The sequence below is a fragment of the Hyaena hyaena genome, unplaced genomic scaffold (assembly GCF_003009895.1).
Source record: "Hyaena hyaena isolate Hyena2069 unplaced genomic scaffold, ASM300989v1 scaffold_89, whole genome shotgun sequence".
NCBI classification, from domain to species: Eukaryota; Metazoa; Chordata; class Mammalia; order Carnivora; family Hyaenidae; genus Hyaena; species Hyaena hyaena.
The window spans coordinates 1,600,536-1,625,295 of record NW_024080719.1 but is presented as its reverse complement, the minus strand read 5'-3'; the positions used below and the strand labels follow the sequence as shown (position 1 = coordinate 1,625,295).

Here is a 24,760-nt window from a genome sequence, read left to right as displayed (position 1 = left end):
TTGCACATTTCATCCTATCTTCGCATCTGCTTCTCTGAGAACACAGACTAATACCACACCAATGAATATTCAGCCTTGAAAATTTAGCTTTAATAAATTAAATATACAGAAACAAGAGAACTACTCTTGCTGGTTAAAGGCTGTCTAAAGTCATAAATAATGAGTTTTGTAATACACGGCGTCTAGATCTAACTAATTACTAAATCATCCATATTAACGTGGTATCATTTTCTCTAGTATGATTTTATAAAGTATGATTTTTAACCTATCTCCAAAACTTGATCCCTTCCTAAATGTCCAACACAGGCTTCCAATCCCTTATTCAAAATCCTGGAGACCATATATATCTTGGATTTCAAACTTTTCATACTTTAGAAAAGTAAATTTGCCATATTTGACTAACCCAGTAGGTCTGAGGCAGCACCTTATAACCAAATACATTAGTATTTCTTCCAGAAAATATACAAATGTTAACACAAGTGGGGAAAAAAAAACAAATAGTCTCAAGATAGTTCAGGAAAGGGTTTGCCACCAAATGAGTTCAGCAAAGGTCAGGTTGTGCCGCCGTATGAATTATTTTTTTAAAAAATGGTTTTCTGAGCTTTTTGAATTTCTGACTTGAGGATAAGGGATTATAAATGAATATATCCACACTACAGAAAAATATGCAGCCCTTTGAAAAAAAACAAATATGCCTTTGCGCTAACAGAGAAGAGTGACTGGCCAGGCCACAGTGTTGGATGGAGAAAGTGCTGAACGGAACAACTTGGAAAGGCAGCAATACACTGTGCACATACTGACTGGGGAGAGAACGGTAGAGGCGACCTTCGCCTGTCAAGCAGCCATTCCCCACCTCTCATTACCCACAATCCTTTGTAATGACTTCATCTCTGGTTAGGAACTACCTTGGAAATAGTTTATGAGAATTGATTGTGATGTAGACATATTTTCAACTATGAACTTATTTATATTATTTATGAGACAGAGAGAATGAGTTCACCCAGTCAAACGGCCTACGTGATGGGAGGGCCAGTAACTAAAATACCATTCATAAACTGGGAGCTGAGATAGTACACCATGGAAATGTATTTAGGATACTGAATTAGGTTCGTCTGGCAAGGCCAAGGACACAAAATATGAAAAAATAAACACTGGCGCCCCTACAGTAGACCTGAGACTTCCAGCTATCCTTTCCCATATCAGAGAGGACGCGGGCTACTGGAGGTGAGTGTTCCCACTAGGCACTCCTCCCGCAACGCCCAATGCTGGACTTCCTCATCTGCCTCAGGGGCCCCTGTTCCGCCACTCATGAGTGACACCTTGCTTCATCAACCACTGAGGCAGCCAAGAACCAGAGTAGAGGCTGTTCACCCTCCCCCCTTGCCCTGCTTTCTTCCTAAACCTTTTCATTCTAAACGATAAAAACCCACAAACAAGAAAAGATTGGGGAGCAAGGAGAAAAAAAATTAGGGAGGAAATACTCTCTCTGGTCTCTAAATAGCCCTGGGAAAAACTGTCTGCAATGGATAAAAGTCAGGGAATTATAATTAGAAGATGGAAATTCAAATCTAATGTAGTAACGTTCACTTTGCATTTTATTTATTTGGTAATGATGGTATTTTTTTTCACAATAAGGATGTATTCCTGACTTCATGATTTTAAAAGACATCAGATTTTAATTACAGGCATAATAGAGAACAATATTAATTAATATACATCAAGTGCTATTAGTATTCTCTCTGCATGGCACTTTAACAAACATCATTCCATCTGGGAGCTGTCTATTCAACCTCCCGAGTCCATGGCTCTGTCCTTGGCATGGGAGATACCCCAGTGAACAAAGCCTGTGTGAAGCTTACCCACAAGAAGCAGGCAAACCACTGTGGAGACAGCCATTAAACAAGCTATTGCACATTTAATGATTTGATTTCACTTGTGGCAAGTGCTATGGAGGAGTAGTACAGAGTGACCAGTCAGGTGCTTGTAACAGTCTCTGAAGTGGATCTCATTCTCAATTACGGATAAAGAGTTATCATTAATATTTGTAACATTAAGGTACAGTAATTAGAATAATGTAAAATATCCTGAACAAATAATAATTATAATTATCACTATTATAATAATGACTTGGGAAATTATTTTATATCAACTGGTCAATGAGGAAAAGCATGGGAATAAATGAGGAAGAAAGTCTAAATGTGTGAGACAGTATATGGATAATTACTGCCAAAGAATTTCAAAAGCACTGTTGGATTCCTTCACAGAGGAAAATTTCTCCATGCAGAGGCTTAGAGACCTTCAGTACAAGACAGCCACCCCACCTCCAGGACAGCGAGATACTAACAGAAGGACAACCTGGGAACAAACATGAGCTTTGTATTTTCCAAAGATATATCCTGCATTTTCCAAGACAGATGTCATTTTGAATACTTGGTCCCTTTGTGCCAATACACCACTAAAACAATCTGGAAATAGCAATATTTTGATGTTTACACCACACCCAAGATTACCTCTTGAACTTAGAAGTAACACAAAAGTCCTAATCAGATCAAAAACACAGTTTTGCAAACTACTGCAGCACTAAATGGTAAAAGATGAACATCTTCTATCAAGACCTGTTGCTCTAAACTAGAAACCCCATTACCATGGTTTCAAAGTTGCCATAATAAAGTATTCTTCAATTCTGAATGAGACCCCGTGGAAAGGGCACTTCCAGATGTTGAAAGCGGGGCATCCCATCAAAATAACATGTGATAAGTTGTTTCTTGCTTATCTCCCTATGTGCGCTGGCAACCCTAGTAACTCCACAGAGATTCTCTGAAATAAATACTCCATGTGTCTCTTTACTCAGTGAAGAAAAACGCCTTGTAATTAGAATTCTAGGTGCATGGGTGTCTCCTGACAGCTCACAATGGAAAAGATATCAGTTGATTTATTATACAAAATGAGTGCATCATAAGGAATTCAGACTTGTGCTAACGAGACAGCCAACCTTTGCTGCGACCTTACTTTGCTTCACTTTAATTTTTGCTGGCACACGATTGTTATAAAAGAAAACTATGTTCTATTAAGGAGATGATGAAGCCATGACACTTGTGCTACCACTGCCCCTTTCCCTACCACAGTAAACCCTTCACTCTCTAGGACAGACTTGACCTCAGAGAACAGCTTAACAGAGAGTTCCAAGTAGCTACTCCCCATAAACTGAAGGAAACACAAGAGTCAGAGTCATCTGCCTATCCTCATGTAGACTATCTTATTTAACATTCACAATGCTGGGTTCCATGACACCAACTGGATTCCATCAGACTTAAGCTGTTTCATTTTTAAGACCTATCTTTGATATTGCTAAGGAATATGAATGGAATGAGAAGAAAAATGAAGCGAAAGTCACCATCAAGTCAATTACACTGTTCACCTTCCTCAGTTTCCATCAGCTGTACCATCAGCAGATAAGATTACATTAGCCAATCACTGACCTTATGGAGTGCAGGAGCCAAGACAGGTACCAAGAATCCATTGTAAATATAATTAACAAGTTGACTGCGAATCAAGGGGTGCGCCACCTAAGAGAGAAACAGGTAGTCAAGAAAAAGACAAAGAGTTTAATCTTTTGGTCTTCTTAAAATCACATTTCTGTGAACATCCTACTTAAAAAAAGGAAATTCAAAATTTGGCCTTTTATTCCATGGTTAAAAAATAATTCAGACTTCAAACCATTACGTAATTTTTTTCAGATGGCTTATTCCAGGAGAAACAGCTGGGACTTTCAAATTTAAAAACTGGTAATTTTAGGGGTGCCTGGGTGGCTCAGTCGCTTAAGCATCTGACTCAATTTTGGCTCAGATCATGATCTCAAGGTTCATGGGATTGAGTCCCACGTTGGGCTCTGCCCTGACAGCACAGAGCCTGCTTGGGATTCTTTCTCCCCCTCTCTCTGCCCCTCCCCTGTTCGCACTCTCTCAAAATAAATTAATAAACTTTTCAAAAAATTGGTAATTTCAAGTTTCTTCTTAAAAACAAACAGATAACAGATTGATTATGTATAAGGACACATAAATTAAAATTAACAAACTGTAAAGTATATTTTTGCCCCATATACTTCATCTATGTCCCATTCCAACTTGTGACTAAAAAAAGTATAACTACTAATGTGGATAACTCAATACATTTATTTTGCTAGCAGAAAGAATTCATGTTAAAGATGCATTTTCTAACGATCATTTATATTGAGGAGGAAGGCATTTAGAAAATCTTTTCATAAAAAACAAGATTAGATTCTGTTCGAAAGCAGAAAACATTACCAGAGGTACAACTCTTCCTATGTTTGATTTTTAAAATATATTTAAAATATATTTAGCATGAATAACACTTTACTAATATCTTTTATGAGTAATCTTTTTGGTAATACCCCCAAACAAAAAAATCTTCAAAGTATATGGCCTTGATTTCAAAATATAGTATGAAATACCTCATTTCTCTATCTTTTACCAGGCCTGTTAGCTTAACTTCTCTTTCTTAAAAAAATATAATAAAATCAAACAATAAAGTGAAATGCAATTTCTAGGGAAGTAAAGCTAGATCTTTAAATTACTGATAATCTCTCTGTGTGTACATTTAGGAAGGAACTAATAGTTTCATCTTTTTTATTTCCACACACTTCTGCAAGAAATGTTGATAGACTGTAATATTAAAGAAAAAAACCTTAAGATACAATCCATTTATCTTATATATAAATAAAACTTCCTTTGACTTAGCAATAAAAATGAGATAGGAACTAAAGTAATTTACTTTCATTTTCTTCCAGAAGCTATTGCTTTATTTGGTAGATAAACAGATTATAACTAACATTTTTCACCTTACAATCAACATAAGGAAAACTTGATTTCTTAATAAATCCAATATGAAGGTAATATTTATATTGTATAGAAATAAAGCATTTTTATGAAAAACCACTATATCCTTAAATATATATAAAATCTGATTTTTATTGAAAATAGTAACAAGAAATCTGAAGGTAAAAATCTAATCAAGAAGCCAAATATACTAGAGTTCACTGGTTGTTTTTTCCCCGAAGCAGACCAATTTCAAAGCACAGATTTAATTTGTGTTGCTAAGAAGATGCTTAACTTCTTCTAAATTCAATTGGGATAACAATATTCTTTATGTAGCATGCACCATTAAGCAAAATAAAGTGTTTTCCTTTGTATATTCCCAAGAAGACCTTGAAGTAAGAGTGGCATAATTTGGTATACTTAGAAGCCTAAAAATATATATTTAATGAGTGAAGCATTGAACTTATTTTTGATGGTTAAGTGGATAAGCAAAACAGAATCAACACTTTTTATAAGGAAGATAAAGAAAATCTACTCATTTTTTTCTCAATTAAAACTTCCTCCAAACCTATAAACTTGTATTTTTGTTCATTCAAGGACATTCAGTATGCTTAAAATAAAGCGCCAGTATTCCATAAACATTAAAACTTTAAAAAGGAATGCTGATAAGCTGATCTTTCACAGTGCTTGTACCCTGAATGCATCATCACAAAGGGCTCCTCTGTTGTGCCCTGGTACCCACCTGTATGACAGCATTACAGAACTCTAGGGAGTTCATGAACTGAACAAGAGCAGGGAGAAGGAGCCAGTCATCTTTCAGAAGGCAGTGCCATTCCTCACTTTTCTCTTCGAGCTTTGTAGGCAGAGAAGAGTAGAGACCACTGAGCCCGGTTGCAAGTACCTGTGTTCAGACATAAAAATAAGCTCTTTTCCAAAGTTCTTAGCCCGCAACTCACAGCTGCCAGGTGATGCCAATGTCACTGGTCCAAAGACTGCACTCCAAGCAGAAAGGTATTCAAATATTCAAAAATATCAGCTAGCGAGGAAGCACTCAACAGGTGATGGGTTCAACTCCAGCAGAAGACACAGAAGCACCAGAGGGATTTGGCTTACACGCACATAGTTAATACAGACTGCTGATCTCTTACGTGCCAGGCATATGCTGAGCTGGGGGTACAGGGAGTAAGGGAGAAACATGCAGAAATGAAGAAAATGTGAGTCTGCCCTGAAGGTGTTCAGGAGAGAGGCAGACCCAAATACAATATGTTACAGTACAACACACCAAGTTCAAATCCAGAGAAGGACTAAGACAGTTCAGGACGGAAGATCGCACAGGTTAAGAACCATGAGTAACTTTATGAGAAAGATTCCTACAGACGTATTAAAGGTCATGACCAATACGCACATGTTTACAGTTTAGAAAGCACCTCAACCTGATCTCTACAAATTATAGCAAGAAGTGGGGGTCATGCACCAGTTAGATGTGATGATGACCATTCAAACAGAGCTAAGGTGGGTCTAAGCTGAAGCATCAGCAGTGAGAGAAGAGAGGAGGAAATAAAGCTGAGTATCATGTGTGAAGTGGCTGTGAGAGGGCTCTAGGTAGGCCTCTATCAATCCAGTAGTAATCCAAAGGTCACACGGTTTACATCCTCCCTCAGTGCTAACATGAAATTTTCAGCATTTGAGCTTAGTTGGTGAGGGTGAATGAGAACTCAAATCTGCCAGGTTATTCAGGTTGGGCTTTAGGAAAATAGTGATGCTTTTTTATTTATTTATTTTTTTTTAAGAGAGAGTGTGTGTGTGTGTGTGAGCAGGGGAGGGGAGAGAGAGAGAAGGAGAGAGAGAGAGAGAGAGAGAGAGAGTCTTAAACAGGCTCCATGCCCATCAGGGAGCCCAAGGCAAGCTCATTCTCACACAGTGAGATCACGACCTGAGCTGAAATCAAGAGTCAGATGCTTAACCGAGAACTACCCAGGTGCCCTGGTGATGTCTTTAATAGAGATAGAAGTGTAAGAAAGAAACACATTTACAGTGGGTGCCTGTTGATTTTTATCTTGCACAGTGTAAGACCAAGGAAAACAATTAATTACACAGTACTAGAGGTCTCTCAAATGGGAAGTGATGCTAGCCAAACAGTACCTTAGAGATCCCAATCTGGCAGCCATGCAAATAACAGGCAGGAGTGGCCCAGAACAGATGCAATGAGGTGATCTATAAGAGGCACTGCTCCAGGGTAAATGTTAGGTTTATGAGGAATTCAAATCGGATTGAACACTCAAGGAAACATCCAATCCTGAGTAAGCCCCAGAAAAGAAAGACTGAAGTATTCATTGATCTGACAGTCTAGTAAGAGATGAACAGGCCAATTATAATAGTGCAATAAATACTCAAAATCTGGAAGAGAAAAAATACAGTACTGTGGATATTCAAAAGGCTCTTAACTTGGGGGACTGGGAATAGGAAATGTTCTCAACAGAACTGATGTCCAGGCTGCTGAAGAATAAATACAAGTTAGTCCAATAAAGAGCCTTGGAAGGGAGACTATTCGAAGCAGAGGATGTACAAAAGCTCAAAGGGGTATGAAAAGATGGCATCCTTTAGGAGTGAAGGGAAGTGCAACGTTACTGGAATGTAAAGATAGAGAGAGGGTAGAAAGACCCAGGCAGGGTCAGATCGTGCAGGGTTTTGGAGGCCAGGGAAACGAGCTGGAGGGACACCCAGACAGATGTGTGTGTCTGATGCTTAGGAGTGGGATCTGGGCTAGACGTGGAGATCTGGAGTCATCCATTTGCAGACGGTACCTCAAGCCGTCGAGACCAGAGAGAGGAGGGAAGGCAGGTTCAGTCAGATAAGACAAAATAATCCAGCGGCCGGCATCAGAAACAGAAAGCAGAAGGAAGTATGGCACCAGGAATGCTGAACTTGGAAAAATTATCTGCCCGCTCACTGTTGCCTCTCCCTTTTCCCTTGTCTCGTTCCCACAGCACCCGGGTGTCCCTCTGTGGAGCAGTCGTCTTTCTGGTCATCTTTATCAGGTGATTGGCTATTTTCTCCAGTTCACCAGGTCTGACTTGTTCACTGCTCTCTCCCCAGCACCAGCCTTCCACAGTGCCTGGCCCACCGTCGGTGTTCTAGAAATATCTGTAGGTTGGGTGAATGAATCTGAACTCTGAGCAAAGTCTTAGAAAGGAAGACATAACAGGCAGAGAAGGACAAATATCATATGTTTGCACGTATAGGAGGATTAGGAGGAACCTGACGGAGGAACAAGCGGGAGAAGAAGGGCGGAAATGGTGGGGGAAAGGGAGAGAGGCAAACCATGAGAGACTCTTGAATGCTGACAAAAACTGAGGACTGATGGATGTGGGGGGGAGGGGGGATGGGCATGGAGGAGGGCACTTTGGGGATGAGCACTGAGTGTTATGTAGAAACTAATTTGACAATAAACTATTTGTAAAAAAAAAAAAAAAGAAAAAAGAAAAATCAATTTTGAAAAGCTCCATTGTAACAGGTCAATTTTATTAAATAAAGCAAATGTATTCTTGTAACATTTGTATAATTTAAAATACTTAGAATATGACTACACATATACTGAATTTTGTGGTATGTCAATTGTCTTTAAAAAGGTTTAGTAAAAATTTTACATATTAAAGAGAAAAAAGCTAAAAATGTCTATATAAAAAAAAAAAAGAAAGGAAGACATAAATATTTAGCAGGAAAGGTTTGGAATCTTGTTCTTAAGACTACGTAATAGTCTCTATTCTGCAGAATATTTTCTTCCATGTTTCTCTGCCACTCTGAAAAAGATAGCACAGGCATCCTCTGGCTCCACTTTCTGTAGGCAAGAACATGGCAGGACTGTGTGCCCAGCTGTCACACGGCACTGTCCTTCCGTACAGGCAGGCTTCTGCTCGCGTGTGAGCCATGCCCTTTTCCGAATACTCTTTTTGAAAAGTGAATATGAGGGGCACCTGGGTGGCTCAGTCGGTTAGCATCTGATTCCTGGTTTCAGCTCAGGTCCAGAACTCGCAGCTTGTGAGTTCAAGCCCCATGTCGGGATCTGTGCTGACAGTGAGGAGCCTGCTTGGGGTTCTCATTCTCTCTCTCTTTCTCTCTCTACCCCTCCCCCACTCACTCTGTCTCTCTCAAAATAAATAAAGAAACTTAAATTTTTCTCTTAAGTAAAATATTAGTTATGTGTTATTTTTAATTACTGTCAGTGATGTATGTAATTTGAAAATTAATGTTGCTGTAATTATATTGATATACTGAATAGCTATTCCCAGCTTTTTAGTCAGACAAATTAAGCCTGTCTTTATGAATTCATCTTCAAAGCCTCAAAGTGGTTAAGGAATCAGGAGTATGCAGAATTAAAGCCTTTGTACTGCGGTTAATTTAGCATGAGTTAGCAAATGTAATTGATTTTTAAAATGTGACATCAAGATTAGATTTCCCTTCAAGGAGAATTCTCAGTCTCTGTTCTCCCTTGCCAGAGGTTCCGAATTTATAACCAGCAACTCACTCGGGTCACATTCAAAACTGGAATTAAAATGATTTGTTTGGGTATGTTGACAAGGAGTTAAATACTTTAAATAGGGGACATTCTTCTTTGGGACCACAAATGCCCTGATTTTGAAAAAGAGATAAATGCAGAATCTCTTTTACTATTTCCTGTACTTTACCATATTATCTGGCCTGAAGGTGTTCAGTTTCTGTTGAGTGAATGAATGAATAAAGGTCACTATAAACAAAGCAGAGAAGTATATATATTCTTTTGATGTCTCCCATATGAAATGGTTCCCCAAGGTTTCTCACGGCCCTTCATACTCTGCTGTGGGCTTCTCTCCCAGATGCCTGCCTCCCGCCCCCCGCCACCCCACCCCACCCCCGCCTTCTGACTCCCACTCTCTCCCATTGCGTCAGCTGGTTTCTCTGCACGAAGACCTCGGATTCTCAATCTCCAGGCCTGTCCTCTGTTGTCGAGCTGGATGTGTTACTCCTGGCGAGTGCTTCTAGCATCTGACACTCAACATACCTGACTGGACACATCATCCACACCTCCAGCGTGGACTAGAATGAACAAGTCAAACCGGGTGAGCGGGAGAAGACAGCCAACAAACTAATAAATTCAAGAAATACGACTGCTCCACAGAGGGACATAGGAGGTGCTGTGGGAACAGGACAGGGAAAAGGAGAGGCAACAACAGGTTTTGCAGATCATATTCCCAGCGGTTTAATGATATAATCTATTTACTTTTAAATTTCATTTTTAAAGTAAAAATTTAAAAACATATAGACATTCAAACAGGTACTTAAACATAAAATGCCCATTATTATTTGAGCCTTTTATTGATCCTTTTCACAAAAAAAGTAATTGTGAAATATAGTATTTATTCCCAGCCCATTAAGTGTTAATTCAGTATTTCTAATTTATCTTCTCTCAAGAGGCTCCTTAAACGAAAGCGAATCACCATATAAAATCATAAGGATAACAACAATTTAAAAAGCAAACCACAGGGCACCTGCGTGGCTCAGTCAGTTAAGCGTTGGGCTCTTGATTTTGGCTCAGGTTATGATCTCATGGTTCATGAATTTGAACCCTATGTCAGGGCTCTCGCACGCATTCTCTCTTTCAAAAACTTTAAAAATAAAATAAAATAAAAAGCAAATCACTTCCCTGACAGAAGAATAGTACAGGACTTGTTGCAACTGTGGATTTTAGTATCAGACTAACACGGTTTCCAGCCCGACTTTGCCATTTACTGAGGTTTCTAAGGTTCAGTTTCTTCAGCGAACTGTTCAAACAATTAAAGACAATCCTCATGTGCAGAGGTGGACATCACGGCTTTACACACAGCGGTGTTTCCAGTGGAGGTGAGGAAAAAGGACATGCACAGAGGGCTGAACAATTCAGGGAAGCTCCATCATTAATTTAAACACTTAATGGTACCTGGTTAATTTTAGCAAAAGACAAAGATTTCTAGCAGATGGCTTTAGTCTGAAGCTAAAACAAAGCAGCAAAACAGCTGGTGGGGACCATTTGATACAACATGCCAAAATAAAAAAGCTCATAAATTTTGGATGGGAGATAAATAACTTTCTATCAGTGGCTGTGTACCTACAGGTTGCTAACTTCAATTTGCATTTCTCGATTTACATAAACACAGCTTTCTACTTTTGCCAATATGTAACAAGTGACGAGGGCATAACCATCAAAGTTTGGTTTAAAACAATCAACAGTGATAGGATCATATATAGTTGCCCGTCATTTGTCAGTATTAAATTGTTCCCTAGAGTATTCTCATTCTCCTCCTCTTGGGAGAGCACGTCTTGACAGTGGAGGCAGCGGAATGGCCTCTTCCTATCAACTACAACACAAAGTTTCCAAAATGTGGTCCAGTTTCCTGAAAGAGTCATTACTCTTCCCAAAGCCTGACTCTAACACAGTTTGACAATCATACTAATTAGAGGAAGCTTTTTGTCAATTGTGGTCCTTAGCTGGATGGCTAACAGAGTACGCTTTTATCATCAACATAAAGAGTTCTTTTTTTTTTTAATTACGTTGTCAGATGTAATTATAGAAAACTGGGTACAAATGAGATTATGGGATCTATCCTGAGAGGCAACTTAGCACAATGAACCTCTGTGTTCCACTCCAGCAAATAAGGTCAGCTGGAGCTGTTGTCCCTCCGATTTTAATGAACTGTACAGTGTTTTAAAACACGTTTTTATAAAAGCAACAATTACTCAGTGAATTCTGCTTATCACACATAATAAGCGGGTAGCTAAACATTAAAAACATGCTCCACTCTCCTGATAGGTTTACATTCTGAAGTATGAAATATTACACATATAAAAACACCTCCAAGATTTAACAGATTTTAATAGTTTGCCATAATGTCTTCAGAGTGCTCTTTATTTTTTCAAAAACAAAAGACAAAAAAAACCACATTACAGAGCTGAACCCTACTCCAATCATATTACCATCTCTTCCCCTTCCTGCATCCCCAGAAGTAACCACAATTTTGAACTTAGTACGCAATATTCCTGTGCTTGGTCTTCTACTTTTGCTGTGTATATATGTGTCCAAAAAACAGTCTACACTAAAGTTTCGTGAATTAAAACTTTATGTAAATTTTATGTAAATACTAACATACTATATGAAACCTTTTTCTACTTTTTCTACTCAACATGTTTTTAGATTCTGGTGTCCACATATGTGGATGGAGTTACATGCTAATAATACATGTGATTTGTTCATGTATTTTTTGAATCCTGAGTAGTAGTATTCCACTGATAAAGAATAAACCAGTTCATTTATCTTTCCCTTAGGTATTTCTATTTTGCTCTTCCTCGAATCACTATTCTATTGAATATCTCGGTGTGTGCTTTCCTGTGTTATTGTACGAATTTATTCTCTCAGGAGTTCTTGTTTTTTCTCACCCTTGACAACACTTGGTGTTAACAGATGTCCGACAGTTAGCCACCTTGATGAGCATTATCAGGTGTCTCGCTGCGGGTTCAGTCTGCATTTTCCCTGATGCCACTGAAGATGAGAATATTTTCATATGTTTATTGGCTTTGGGCGTCTTCTGGGAACCGTCCTTTCATACCCTTTGCCCATTTAAGTAGCTCCACACCCAGTGTGGAGCCCAACGGGAGGCTTGAACTCACAACCCTGAGACCAAGACCTGAGCTGAGATCAAGAGTTGGACGCTTAACCAAGTGAGCCATGCAGGCTCCCCTCTGTGCCCATTTTTCTAATGGGCTGTTTATTGTTTTCTTATTAATTTGTAGCATGATAAATATTTTTGTATATTTTGGGCTCTAATCACATTTGTAGTTATGTGTATTTACGAATATCTTCTCTCAATCTGTGTTTTTGTTCTTAATTCCAGTCGTTTCTTTATGGTTCATGCATTACAGAAAGTCTTGATATAATAAACAAAGTTAAGCACATAGGTCCTGGAGTCAGGATGCCTCCGTTCAGATCCCGACTTGATCTCTTACTAGCCATGAGGCATTTTATAAATTTACTTACTGTAAATCTATAAATTTATAAATACTTAACTTACTGTCTCTGTGCTTCAATTTCTTCATCTATAAAAAGGGTATAACACTAGAGCTTACAGTTGTGAGGACTAGATGATTTAATACATGTAAAGCACTAAGAACAGTACTGGCCATACAGTAAGTGCTCAACAAGTACATTACTGTTACCATTATTCATAATTATCTGTTTTTCCTGATCGTGTACACACATTTATATGACTTTTAGCATTGATTTGTCAGGTTCCATGAAGAGCCCAACTGGGATGTTAAGTCACATTAACACTTCACAAATTATACCTTACAGTTGCAAAGGGGAAATGTACCTAGAGAGAGAAAGTGATCGCCACTTAATCAAGTGCAATCAAGTAATCAAGTGCAGCATCACAAAAGTGAGACAACCTAACACATAATATAATGCAATAAGAAGGGGATCACATCACCTGTAAAGTATTCTTACAAAATTACCCTGAATTCAATCAAGCACTCAGACCTAACTTCCAATTTGCAGAACATACAGGTGATAAGGACAAGTTAGACTACATAAGAAACAAACCCAGAGTACATAGGACATTCGACGAGACAATGACTTCTCTTAAAAAGTCACTGTCATGGAGGAAAAAAGTGACAGGCTGTTACAGATTAGCAGTGACTTAAAGAGAGATGACAGTCAGAAATGTACCTTGTATCAGACTCCAGTTATAAAAAAAAAAAACCTATAATTGAGGCATACTTGAGAAATTAGATATTAGATCATATTGTAGAATTATTGTATAGTTTTCTTAGGTATAATAATGGTAGTGTGGTTATGTCAGAGAGTGTCCTTATTTGTAGGAGATTCATACTAAAGTATTTGATGTCTGTAACTTACTTCCAAATGTCTGTATCTTCATTTCAAATGGTATAGCAGAAACAAAAAACAGAGACGATAAACACAAATATCAGCAATTTTGAATGTAAGTGGTGTGTATATGGTGATCATTTCAGTATTCTTCCAAGTTTTCTGTATTTTACCTTTTTGATAATAAAAGGTTGTAAAGCATAAATGGCATTAACTTTATGGACTGATTTGCAGGAAAGTGTCATCTACACAGTATCTACAAACTAAATAGTTTTCTGTTTACTTAGGTCTTCTTTTATATTCATTAATAAAGTTTTATAATTTTCTTTATAAAGCCCATTCACAGATTTGTTAGATTTATTCAAGATACCTTAGAATTGTGTTGCTTTTGCAGATGATATCTTTTCTTAATTGCCTCTTGCATGTTGATTGGGAGAACCACACGGATATTTTGATGATTTGTTTCAATGGCTGTGCTCCTTTTTGAACAGTACTACCCAAAACAATTCAAATAAGCTCAAACCCAAACCTCTGTATAGCTCCCTCACAAACTTATTTTTAGTAAGCTTCTGCTTCCACAGCATTGCTCACATCCAGCCCCTCATTGCCATTCTCATCCCTATCACTCGCTTCTAGAACCTCATGGATCTCCTGACCTCCTCAGCATCTCCCTATCTTGAGCAAACTCACCCATATTACACAGTCAGTGTAAACTCCTACAAGAATTCTGATTATACTCAAATTTCTTCAAGAGCTCAGTGAACTAGATAGAGCAAATGTGATAGGCAGACTAATGCCCCCCCCCACACCCACGCTGTCTGCTCCTAATGTCTGAGCCTGTGAATGTATTACGTTATATGGCAAAGGGGAATTAAGGTTGCTCATCAGCTGATGGTTAAATAAGGAGGTCTTCCTGGAAAATCCAGGTAAACCCAAAGTAATCGCAAGGCTCCTTCCAAGTGGAAGGAGGAGGGAGAAGAGCAGAGTCCGAGGGAGGCGTGACTACAAAACAGTGTTCAGAGACATGCAATACTGCCGACTGCACAAGTGGAGAAAGAGGCCATGGGCCAACGAACGCGGGAGGCTTCCAGAAGCTGGACAGGGCAGGGAAGCACACTCACCACAGAGCCTCAGCCCTGCTGAGATCTCCCTTTTAGCCCAATGAGACCTGCTGGACTTCTAACCTACAGTAAGCCAATACTACCACAAGATAATTAATCTGTTTTGTTTAAATAAAACCACCAGCAGAAATAGAAAAATAATACAGTAATGTATTCCAAAGGTGCTTAGATTCAGGTAAGAAGTCCCATTTTTGCCAATGATATATATTCTTTAAAAAGAGTTTACAAGAAACTGCACTATTGAAGGCAGTAAGGAAGGGAGGTTTAATATGATGGCACAGATGGAAGGGAATTGGCTCTTTACTTACCATCTGACTATAAATCTTTCTATAATTTCTAATTCTACTCATCAGAACCCAGAAGGGACACATGGTACCCTGAATTTCTTAACTGAAGTTCTAATTTTCAAAATTTTGACCATTTGTTTGCCCCAAAATAAATATTCACCAGATACTAGGTGATCCTGTTTTATTAGTAAAAACAAGAATTTAGTAGCATAAAGAAGATTATTGCTTTTGAACCTCAAAGCAAAATACAGTATATTATTCACTAGGGTTGCTACTAGCATTTTGGGCAAGTCAGTTCTTTACTGTGCAAGACTATTCCACAAAGTACCAGACATTAAGCATCCTTGGCTTCTGAACACTAAATGCCAGTTGACCTCCCTCCACGGCCACCTCATGTCTCTAGGCCAACAAAGGACACCCCACAGACATTCCTAACTGCCCTCTCCCCTGGTCAGGAACTACCCATGTGGTTTTCATTAACAATGAATCTAATCTACTTATGGCAACTTGCCTGGCCTGTTCCAGTAAAGCTCATTAATGGTCTTACTATTCCAGCAGAATCAGGCGTATTTAAGACAGTACAGTTTATAAAGAAATATAATGAGGTGACTGTAAGAAGAACAAACAATTGGGGCACTTGGGTGGCTCTGTCAGTTAAGTGTCCGACTCTTGATTTCATCTCAGGTCATGATCTCACGGTTGTGGGATCAAGCCCCATGCCCTGCTCCACACTAAGCATGGAACCTGCTTAGGATTCTCTCCCTCTGCCCCTCCCCCACTTACGCATGTGTGCGCTCTTTGTCCCTCTCTCAAAACATAAAAGAAATGCAAAATTTTTAAAAAGAATAGACAATGGAAATAGACTGGAAAATAAAATTAGCTGTTGCCCAACATCTCTGACAAATCAGAAGATATAAATCTGCCATTCAAATGCCGCTTCCAAAGACAACACTAACACCAAAAAATAATCAGAGCCCTAAAGTATCTTAAGAGCCCCAGACAGCTCCTGTGATTTTCTGGAACTGTGACCATGGTTGGATCTATGGTACACCAACGTCTACAAAGGACCCCACACTTTCTTTGTCACCATGTCGATGATCACAAAACTATACAGAGTCAAGTATTTCTTGCTACCTCAAACTGTAAATACGTATTTATTTTTATAAATAAAATCAGTGCTTTGTGTCTACAATTATGGTCATTATCTTGCTGAGAAACAAATTAATCTTCAACCAGCTGAGCGGTCTGCCCACGTGCCATGATTCTACAGTGCAAGATCAACTTGAGAAGCTAAGAATATAGAAAGCGCATGCTCTACCAATCACTCAGGATATGTTCTTAGTAAAAAACCAAAATAGTTCCTAACCCAACAGAAATGAAACAAGAAATGGTAACACATATAGTTTCCTCTGTTGGCTTATTTAGAGCTGACAATGCTCAGCCAAATAGCATCTCAACTTAGATTCCTCTGCTCCCTCCAAAAGATTTCCTCCAAACATCTTTCCATAGAAGGTGCCAAGTACAACTTGCTGAAAAGAAAGGAATAAAAAAACAGTATTTACCATTAGCACAAGAGAGGAAAAGAGGAGTGGGTGGAAAGCATGCCAATGAGAGGGACTTACTGGACAAAAGTAGGTGTTCTCCACAATGTGATTGGCCACCATGCTGTTCTCAGCAGACAGAGACATGATGAAAAGCAAAGCATCACGTGCCTGCTGACCCACTGTCCCCTCTCGGTGAATGAAGGGAATCAGAAGGGAGAAGATGAGGAAGTTGGCTGCCCCTTGGTCCTCACTAGTGTGGAAGAAGAGTTCCAGAATAGATGGATCTTTGGCAAGGATGGAACAAAGCTGATTGAGCAGGACAACCAGCTTCCCCTCCACGGCAGGGGTGGTTGTTCCCGAACAAGAGCTCAGCAACATCATCAGGGGCTTCAGGATGGGCTTGTGGTGCAGTAGAGGCTGGTGGGACTGAGTGACCAACATCTCATACATTTTTAGCTGCTCGATCTTAGTCTCGTCAGTAAATTCCCTCCGCAAGCTCCAAAGGAAAAGTTTCTCCATGATGTTCTCGGAGACCACAAATTCCAGAATCGGCCCCATCGCAGCATCCTTGGCTTGCTCTTCAATTAGCAAGAAGAGCATGTGTTCTACATAATTCTGCACAGCACTGGCCTCATCTGAAGGGATGGATCCATATTTTGCCTGGGTATTCTTCAAGGGGTCGTGCTTCTCTAAGATCTTCACAACCTGTAACCGATTCAAATATTTGTCATCCATCTCGTGTTTACCATAATTACAATACACACTACCCCTGATTGCGCCTTATCTTCACGGAAAATGCAGGAGCCATGGCCCACAACAAAATAAATATGAACACTGTGTTTGTCTCTTTCTCACACAGGAATAAAATGAAGTGGTTAAACTATAGAAAGCAGACATGTGAAGATGTTCATTTATAATCGTTATAAATTTGGGCAACCTAAACATCAGAGAAAGTAGTATCGTTTAAAAAATTATGCTACTTGCGTTCATGAGCCTATTATGAAAGCTACTAAGCAAAATGAAAAATTGTAAGTAATATAGTAGATGAAAAATAAGTGATTTATATGTAGTTAGATACATCATTGTCAACTATATCAAAAACATGTCTGTGAAAAAAGATCAAAAAATATATATATAGAAAAACAATAATCACTTTTGTGTTCAAAGTGATGACAAGTTTTCACTTTTATTCTGAGCTGTCAAGAATATTGCTTTTTAATTTTAAAATACATTAAAGAGTAAGACTACCCATGTCCTTCTACAACTAGATTTGGAGGTTTCAACAGGAAAATAGGGCTCCTCACACACCCTCAACTAACATGCCTCCCTCCTCTACTTAGATGGGCACATTCTCCCACCAAGCATGCAAGGTTAGGAAGGACAAAAGGAAGCCGATAAACAAGGGACACATACCTAGCACAATCACCCCTAGCATATGGCATATGCTAAAAAAAAATGAAGGCCTGAACTCTGCATTTTTTAAAACCAGAAAAAGTTCTGCGATGCTCGATTACTAAATAAATCCCTAATGTAGGAAGTTTCTGTTTTAAGTGATAAAAAGTTTTGGAAATAGTGGTGACAGCTGCACAACACTGAACTACACATTTTATAAAGGGTAAGATGAGAGGCAGCTGCATGGGTCAGTCAGTCAAATGTTCAACTTTGGCTCAGGTTATGATCTTGTGGTTCACAAGTTTGAGCCCCATCTCAGGCTCTGTGCTGAGAGCTCATGGTTCTCTGTCTCCCCCCCTCTCTCTCTGACCCTCTCCCACTTGTGCTCTCTTTCTGTCTCTCAAAAATAAATTTAAAAAAATAATTTAAAAAAAGAAAGTTAAAAAGGTTATGATGGCAATCTTTGTTATATAGGTTTTACCACCACAAAGAAAAAAATCTATTGACGGTAAAATATAAATAAACCCCCAATTAGGCCATGCAACGGTGCTAGTGTTTCTCACCCTTACCACTGCTGGCTGCTGAATGCTTCCTACCTCTCTATCCATCAGTACTTACTTCTACCTTAGGACCTAGAAATTAAAAGAACTTTGTATCTCAACTTCCATGTAACTTTAGGACTTGGAATTTCTATAATATCCATTCAATTTACTTCCTTTAAAATGCATACACATGATAATTTTTAGACAACTCAACACCCTATCGATGAATTTATCTTTGTTCCTTTTTGCTTTTCTGAACTGCATGTTATAGGGATCATGTGTGTCTTTTGCAGTACCCTCCTGGCCCAGTTCTATAACGTACTGTTACACACTCTATATTTAGGTTATAGAATTTTTGCAAGTCACTGGGGAAGCTGGCAAAGGTACAATGCTATGTCAGCATGCATGAGAAATGAGAAAAATGTATTTCTCTAGGAAAGGTCTAAGTGTTTCCTCTGTCAGAAACAAGGCAGATGAGCCTTTATAGACCAGGTAAGTGGATCCTCAAAGAATGAACAGATTTCCACAGAATCTGTAATCTCTATCAACTTTCATTGTAAAATTAATAACACTGTCACAAAGGGGAAAAAAATCACTGCAACACCCCTGAGTTGACATTTTCGGTGAGAACGGCCTTCAGTTCACAGCTACCCGGGTGACACTTGGCTCAATGACTCAGCCCCAACGCACCCACTGGACATCTCCTTTCCTTCGCTGCCTGCCAGACTCCAGAATTCCCCCCAGTCTCCCCCCCCCAGCCTCCAACGGGTCCTCCAGAATTCCTCAGAGGCCTGACTACCTCACTGGCAGAAATGCTGGGACCCGGCTGTCCCTTCCCTCCGCTCTGGCCTTGACAACATCTCACAGTGTGGGACCACAGTACCGCACTTGTCCAAAAGGGGCCTCCACCTCAACACGTATGTTCTCCAGCCCCGAAAGCTTGAACTTCAAGGTTCTGCATTCTGAAGGATAAATCAGCGACATGCTTTCTCCCAGTTCCATAATTTCAAAGTCCACATATTGAGTTTACTTATGAGAGCTATCTATACAGGTAGGCCTGAGGGTAGAAATGTAATTACACTTCTCATGTGTGCTCAGACTGTCTAAACTGTCTAAAATTGAACCTATGCTTTATACACTGTTAGTGGTGGGGCAAATTAGCTCCATCTTTCTACAACAATTTGGCAATCTGTATCAGAAGCTACAAAATTATCCCTGCCTTTGACTTGTTAATCTCACTTTGGGGAAAATGCCCCAAGAAAACAATCCAAAAATAATTTGTTAAGAAATGTTCACGCCAATGATATTTTCAATAATGAAAAATAAAAATATTATTGACCCAGTCAACAATAAGAGAATTATAATTGAAACGTTACATCACCATACAATAGTTATTAAAAATAAACACTAAATGAATCATATCATTGCATGCAAATGTATATACGAGATAACTTAAGTTAAAAACGAAATATATTGACAAATAGACCCATGATCATAAGTGAGTCTGAAAAGATACAAACGGGATTTTAAGGTTAATTACTTCTCCCCTATAAATTGATCTAATTTCATAATATAAATAAAAATAAAAGTAGACAAAGTAATTTTGCACTAATGTCTTTTTTAAAAAACCAAAACACTGGAGCACCCATGTGGCTCAGTCAGTTAAGCATCTGACTTTGGCCAAGGTCATGGTCTCAGTTTGTGGGTTTGAGCCCCACATCAGGCTCTCTGTTGCTAGCACAGAGCCTGCTTCAGATCCTCTGTCCCGCTCTCCCTCTGCCCCAACCCTGCTCGTTCATTCTCAAAAATTAAACTTTAAAAAAAGAAAAATCAAAACACTGAGTTAAAAGCAATTAATAATTGAAAAATCTCCTAATGCTCAGAAATTCCTAAGCACTGTAAACTTATACATGTGTATATGTATTTATACTACAGGCATGCATGTAAGTATATGTTACATATCTAAACATACACAAATAATATACAGCAGAACTATTTACATGGTCACAAAGTACATTTTTCTCATAATCATCACTTATTTATTCCATCGTATTCCTTTGCAAACAGACCTACTTTTTTTTGCTATGAAAAACCTTAGAAAAGAGAACTCAGTTTTTATACAGAATGCAAACTACTTAGCCACTTTTAAACTGAAGCATCTTTACCCTCTTTAGAGTATAAGCTCCTCTACATTGGTTAATGGGCAGAGGAACACGAGAACAGAGCTGTGATAACCCATGGAGATAGAAGGCTTGTTGATCATCTGTAATGGAGTAGACATATTAAGAGTTCTTACTCATTCCCGGCCCTGGCCGGGTGGTTTTACTGCCTGGAAGAGGGTGTGTTACACCGAGGCCTGTGAGTCATGGAATATACAATGCTCAGCAAAGCACTCATTATGCCTGTGTCGACACATGTCCTTAACCTCCCTCCTTAGGTGTCAGGACCCTCCCAGGCCACCTCCCTTTCCCTTCCCAGCAGACACACCCATGAACTGCTTTTACAAGTGGTCTCCAGGGGCCCATACCCAGGGCCTCGTTCCTAACCTGACAGGGAATGTCATACGAAGCTTCTTGGCTAGAGCACACGTGTGTTGAAATGCCAAAGAACTGATGTCCCAAGTGCACTGCCCAGATAGTGTCACAGTTCTCTCAGTTTCTGTAGATGGATTTCGCACGTGACCTGGACTTTTCCTTATTTTTCCTTTAGTGCCATCTTCTCACATCACTTCCACCAAACTCTAGTATTCCTGTGTCCTGACTTCCGCCTGCTGCCTACTTTCATCCATTTAACTGCTCTGACCTTCCAGTCCTATGGATCCTTGGTCCCTTGCTGCTCCCAGTGGCTTCCCCAGGCCTAGCACATTCCCCTGAGTATCCTCTATCTTAATGATCTCAACTTTGTATGAGCTGGCTTCTCAAATGTATACTCTCAGTCTCAGAGATTCAGAAAAAAACACCATTAGGGGAGCTGGAGGTACTCAAAGATGGGAAGAGAATGAAAGCAAGTAAAATATGCTGTGCAAATATTTCCTTTACTAAACAAGTTCACTTCTTTAGACCAAAAATGCCATTTAATAAGGTAATCAACCCGTGACACATCCCCGGCTCATTAAGTAAGCCAGCTAACATTGGAAATAGCATTGTCATTGTTTTGCTGATCATAGCTAGGCATTTTTGGTCTACAAACTTTAAAAAATATAAGCTTGTACATATATGTGTGAATCGTAACCCAGATCACAAATAGATGCACATGTAAATTATCACAATTCTAAAAAGAAACAAATATACAAAAAAATCAACAGTATGAACAATTGTACACAAATTATCATCTGACCAATACTCTTAAATATCAATCTAACTTCAAAGTCATTTGCTCTATAAAGATTGGTGTTAAAGGAGATGAACAAATAGCACATTTCTTTTATTAAGGATATCAGCTACTCCTAATGATGGTCCCCATCAGTCAGTGATAATAGGCCTGGATTAAAAATATTCACAAATTCTAAATTAGGCATCTCAAATGTTTTCATAATGAAAGAGCCACATAATCACTCCTCCAGCTAACAAATGATTATTCTTCATGGTAAACACAAGTGTTTATCTGCCAGATTAGCTTTGACTACATCTTAATATTGTTTTATGTCTTATATATATGCATACATTAAGAGACAATTACTTATGCTACTTTGGTTAGAGCCTAGTTATTTCAAGAAAGTCACATGAGTATAACCCATACTTCCAAATCCTTTGGAATGCTAATTGAAAGTGGCACCATGGAAAAAACCAAGTTACTAAGCAGCATTTTCCATCACACACAAGAAGGGCAGGCTTTTGCAATCTTAAGCCAAATTCCACTTAATGTACCAAATAACTACAACAAAAGTAAGTTTCCATCCAGTCCTTAATCATTACTTAAAAGCCATGTCTTTCAATCTGGGGTATTCCTTGCATACCTATTGATTGCCATGGGAGACATCTACTGAGTTGTTTCCTTTTACAAAAATAACAGCCTAATAATATGTATATGCTTGTACAATTTGGTTCATGTCAGGTCTAGTCCCAAACTTCAGAGGCATATCTAAATCTGGGATTGAAAGGGGTAAGAGCAGGAGCTATATCTACACGCTACACCTCCTTGGGACCAAAGATGGTCTAGCATTACTGCAATAAAGAAACATGGTAGAAACATCAATAAATATAATAACATAATAAACAAAACCTTCATTTAGGTATGTTTGTTAAATTTAGGTATTAGGGAAAGGATTCAAGAATAATGATACATGCTGGGTGCCTGGGTGGCTCAGTCAGTTGAGCGTCCGACCAGCTCAGGTCATGATCTCACAGTTCGTGGGTTCGAGCCCCACGTTGGGCTCTATGATGACAGCTGGAAGCCTGGAGCCTGCTTCAGATTCTGTGTCTCCCTCTCTCTCTCTGCCCCTCCCCTGCTCATGCTCTCTTTCTCTCAGAAATAAATAAAAACCATTTTAAAATATTTTTATAAAAGAATAATGATCTATGTAATAATATTCTATGGCAAAAACAGACTTATCACTGATGATACAATGGGTGCACTGCTGACATTTCCACATGTTTGACCACTTTAAAGTCCACTAGAAGCAGAAGTTAATGCCTCGACCCTCTAAAGAAACATAGCTTCTGCTCTGCTTCATGTTCTACTGTTGAGTTCAGAGCTACTTGAGAAGCTAAAAGATATAAATTTTTAAAATTTTAACAAACATAATTTGACTAAGGTATTAAGATGAGATTCTCTACTGCTTCCCAACTTTTCATCTCTCAAAACCTTTAATTTTTGTTATTTCACCTATGACAAGGCATAGACCTAAAGAATGAAGATGAAGGGAACAAGAGAATCAGTTTCACGGGGAACAGATTGAAATACACATCTCAAATCCATTTATAAGTGCTCTATACTTCTTTAATAGGATCAGGCCCCTTGAAGCTCTACACAATATACTATACTTAAACCATATAATCTACTTTGCATTATTGTGGGAAGACATTTGACTTAATTAACTAATCTAATTTTTCCCATCCCTACCCCCACCAAGAAGAGAAAGGCTACTAGACTCATCAGGTTTTCTTCATCCATCGCCATTATTCTATTTTAGCTCTGAAATTTTCTTGGCTCAAAAATTGTATAATCGCTTATTTTTGGAAGCTGAGGGTGGTAAGTAGAAGCTTTGGGCTATTAACTAACCAGAAGCACATAGAAATGTGCATTTCCAATTGATTTTATTTTTAAGCCATCACTTCTGTTCTCCTAGCTCTGAGAGCAGAAACCATTGAGTATATAACCAATACTGATTCAACGCTCGAAAGGAGAGGACAGAGAATGAATAGAGCAAGGTCCATGAAGCTTCACAGTAAAGCTGTGCCATTACAAAAAACTAGTGTGTGGGCGGGTCAGTTCACATGGCAATTTATTATCTGGTGGACCAATGCTTCTTACATTCTGCTCTCTCTTCCATTCAGAAGAAGTACAGAAGCAAAGGCAAGAGATAACAACAATAGTCTACTAGACTATAAACTGTTCTTCCAGACTGCTGTAAAAACTAAATACACACACACACACACACACACACACACACACACACATAGTCCTCCAAATCACAGATCATTAAATATAAGCCCAAAGACCTTACTACAAAATTATAGAATGTTTTAATACTAGTGGATGTTCAAAGTTGTTTTCTAAGTCACCTGGTTCTTCGAAAGTTGTACTTCATACAATGTTCCCATCTCTCAGTTAACAATTTATTGAACATCTACAACAACAGGGCTGCGATATTCTTGGCTCTGGAGATGCTGGTCAACTATAAACGGTCTCTCATCATGAGGAGCTTGAAATGAGGTTGGAAAGAAGCTACTGCACATGTAATCTTTCTTTTTTTTTTTTTTTTTTTTTTTTTACAAATAGTTTATTGTCAAATTAGTTTCCACATAACACCCAGTGCTCATCCCCACAAGTGTCCTCCTCCATGCCCATCCCCCCTCCCCCCCACATCCATCAGTTCTCAGTTTTTGTCAGCATTCAAGAGTCTCTCATGGTTTGCCTCCCTCCCTCTCCCCCACTATTTTTCCCCTTCTTCTCCCCCATGGTCCTCCGTTAAGTTCCTCCTAATC

At 38.9% G+C, this 24,760-nt stretch overlaps 1 protein-coding gene across 2 annotated transcripts in view; it reads right to left on the bottom strand.

Annotated features, from left to right (window-relative positions):
* The window catches only part of FHIP1A (FHF complex subunit HOOK interacting protein 1A), a 250,636-nt gene that overhangs the window by 58,654 nt on the left and 167,222 nt on the right, over positions 1-24,760 (bottom strand). Inside the window, exons 4-6 of one of the 2 annotated variants that reach the window (XM_039234330.1) lie at positions 16,759-17,385; positions 5,578-5,736; positions 3,480-3,566 (exon numbers count right to left, since the gene is read on the bottom strand). In XM_039234330.1, coding sequence (XP_039090261.1) covers positions 3,480-3,566; positions 5,578-5,736; positions 16,759-17,385 — 873 coding nt within the window. The remainder of the gene's footprint in view (positions 1-3,479; positions 3,567-5,577; positions 5,737-16,758; positions 17,386-24,760) is intronic. The other variant, XM_039234331.1, reaches the window with a different exon arrangement.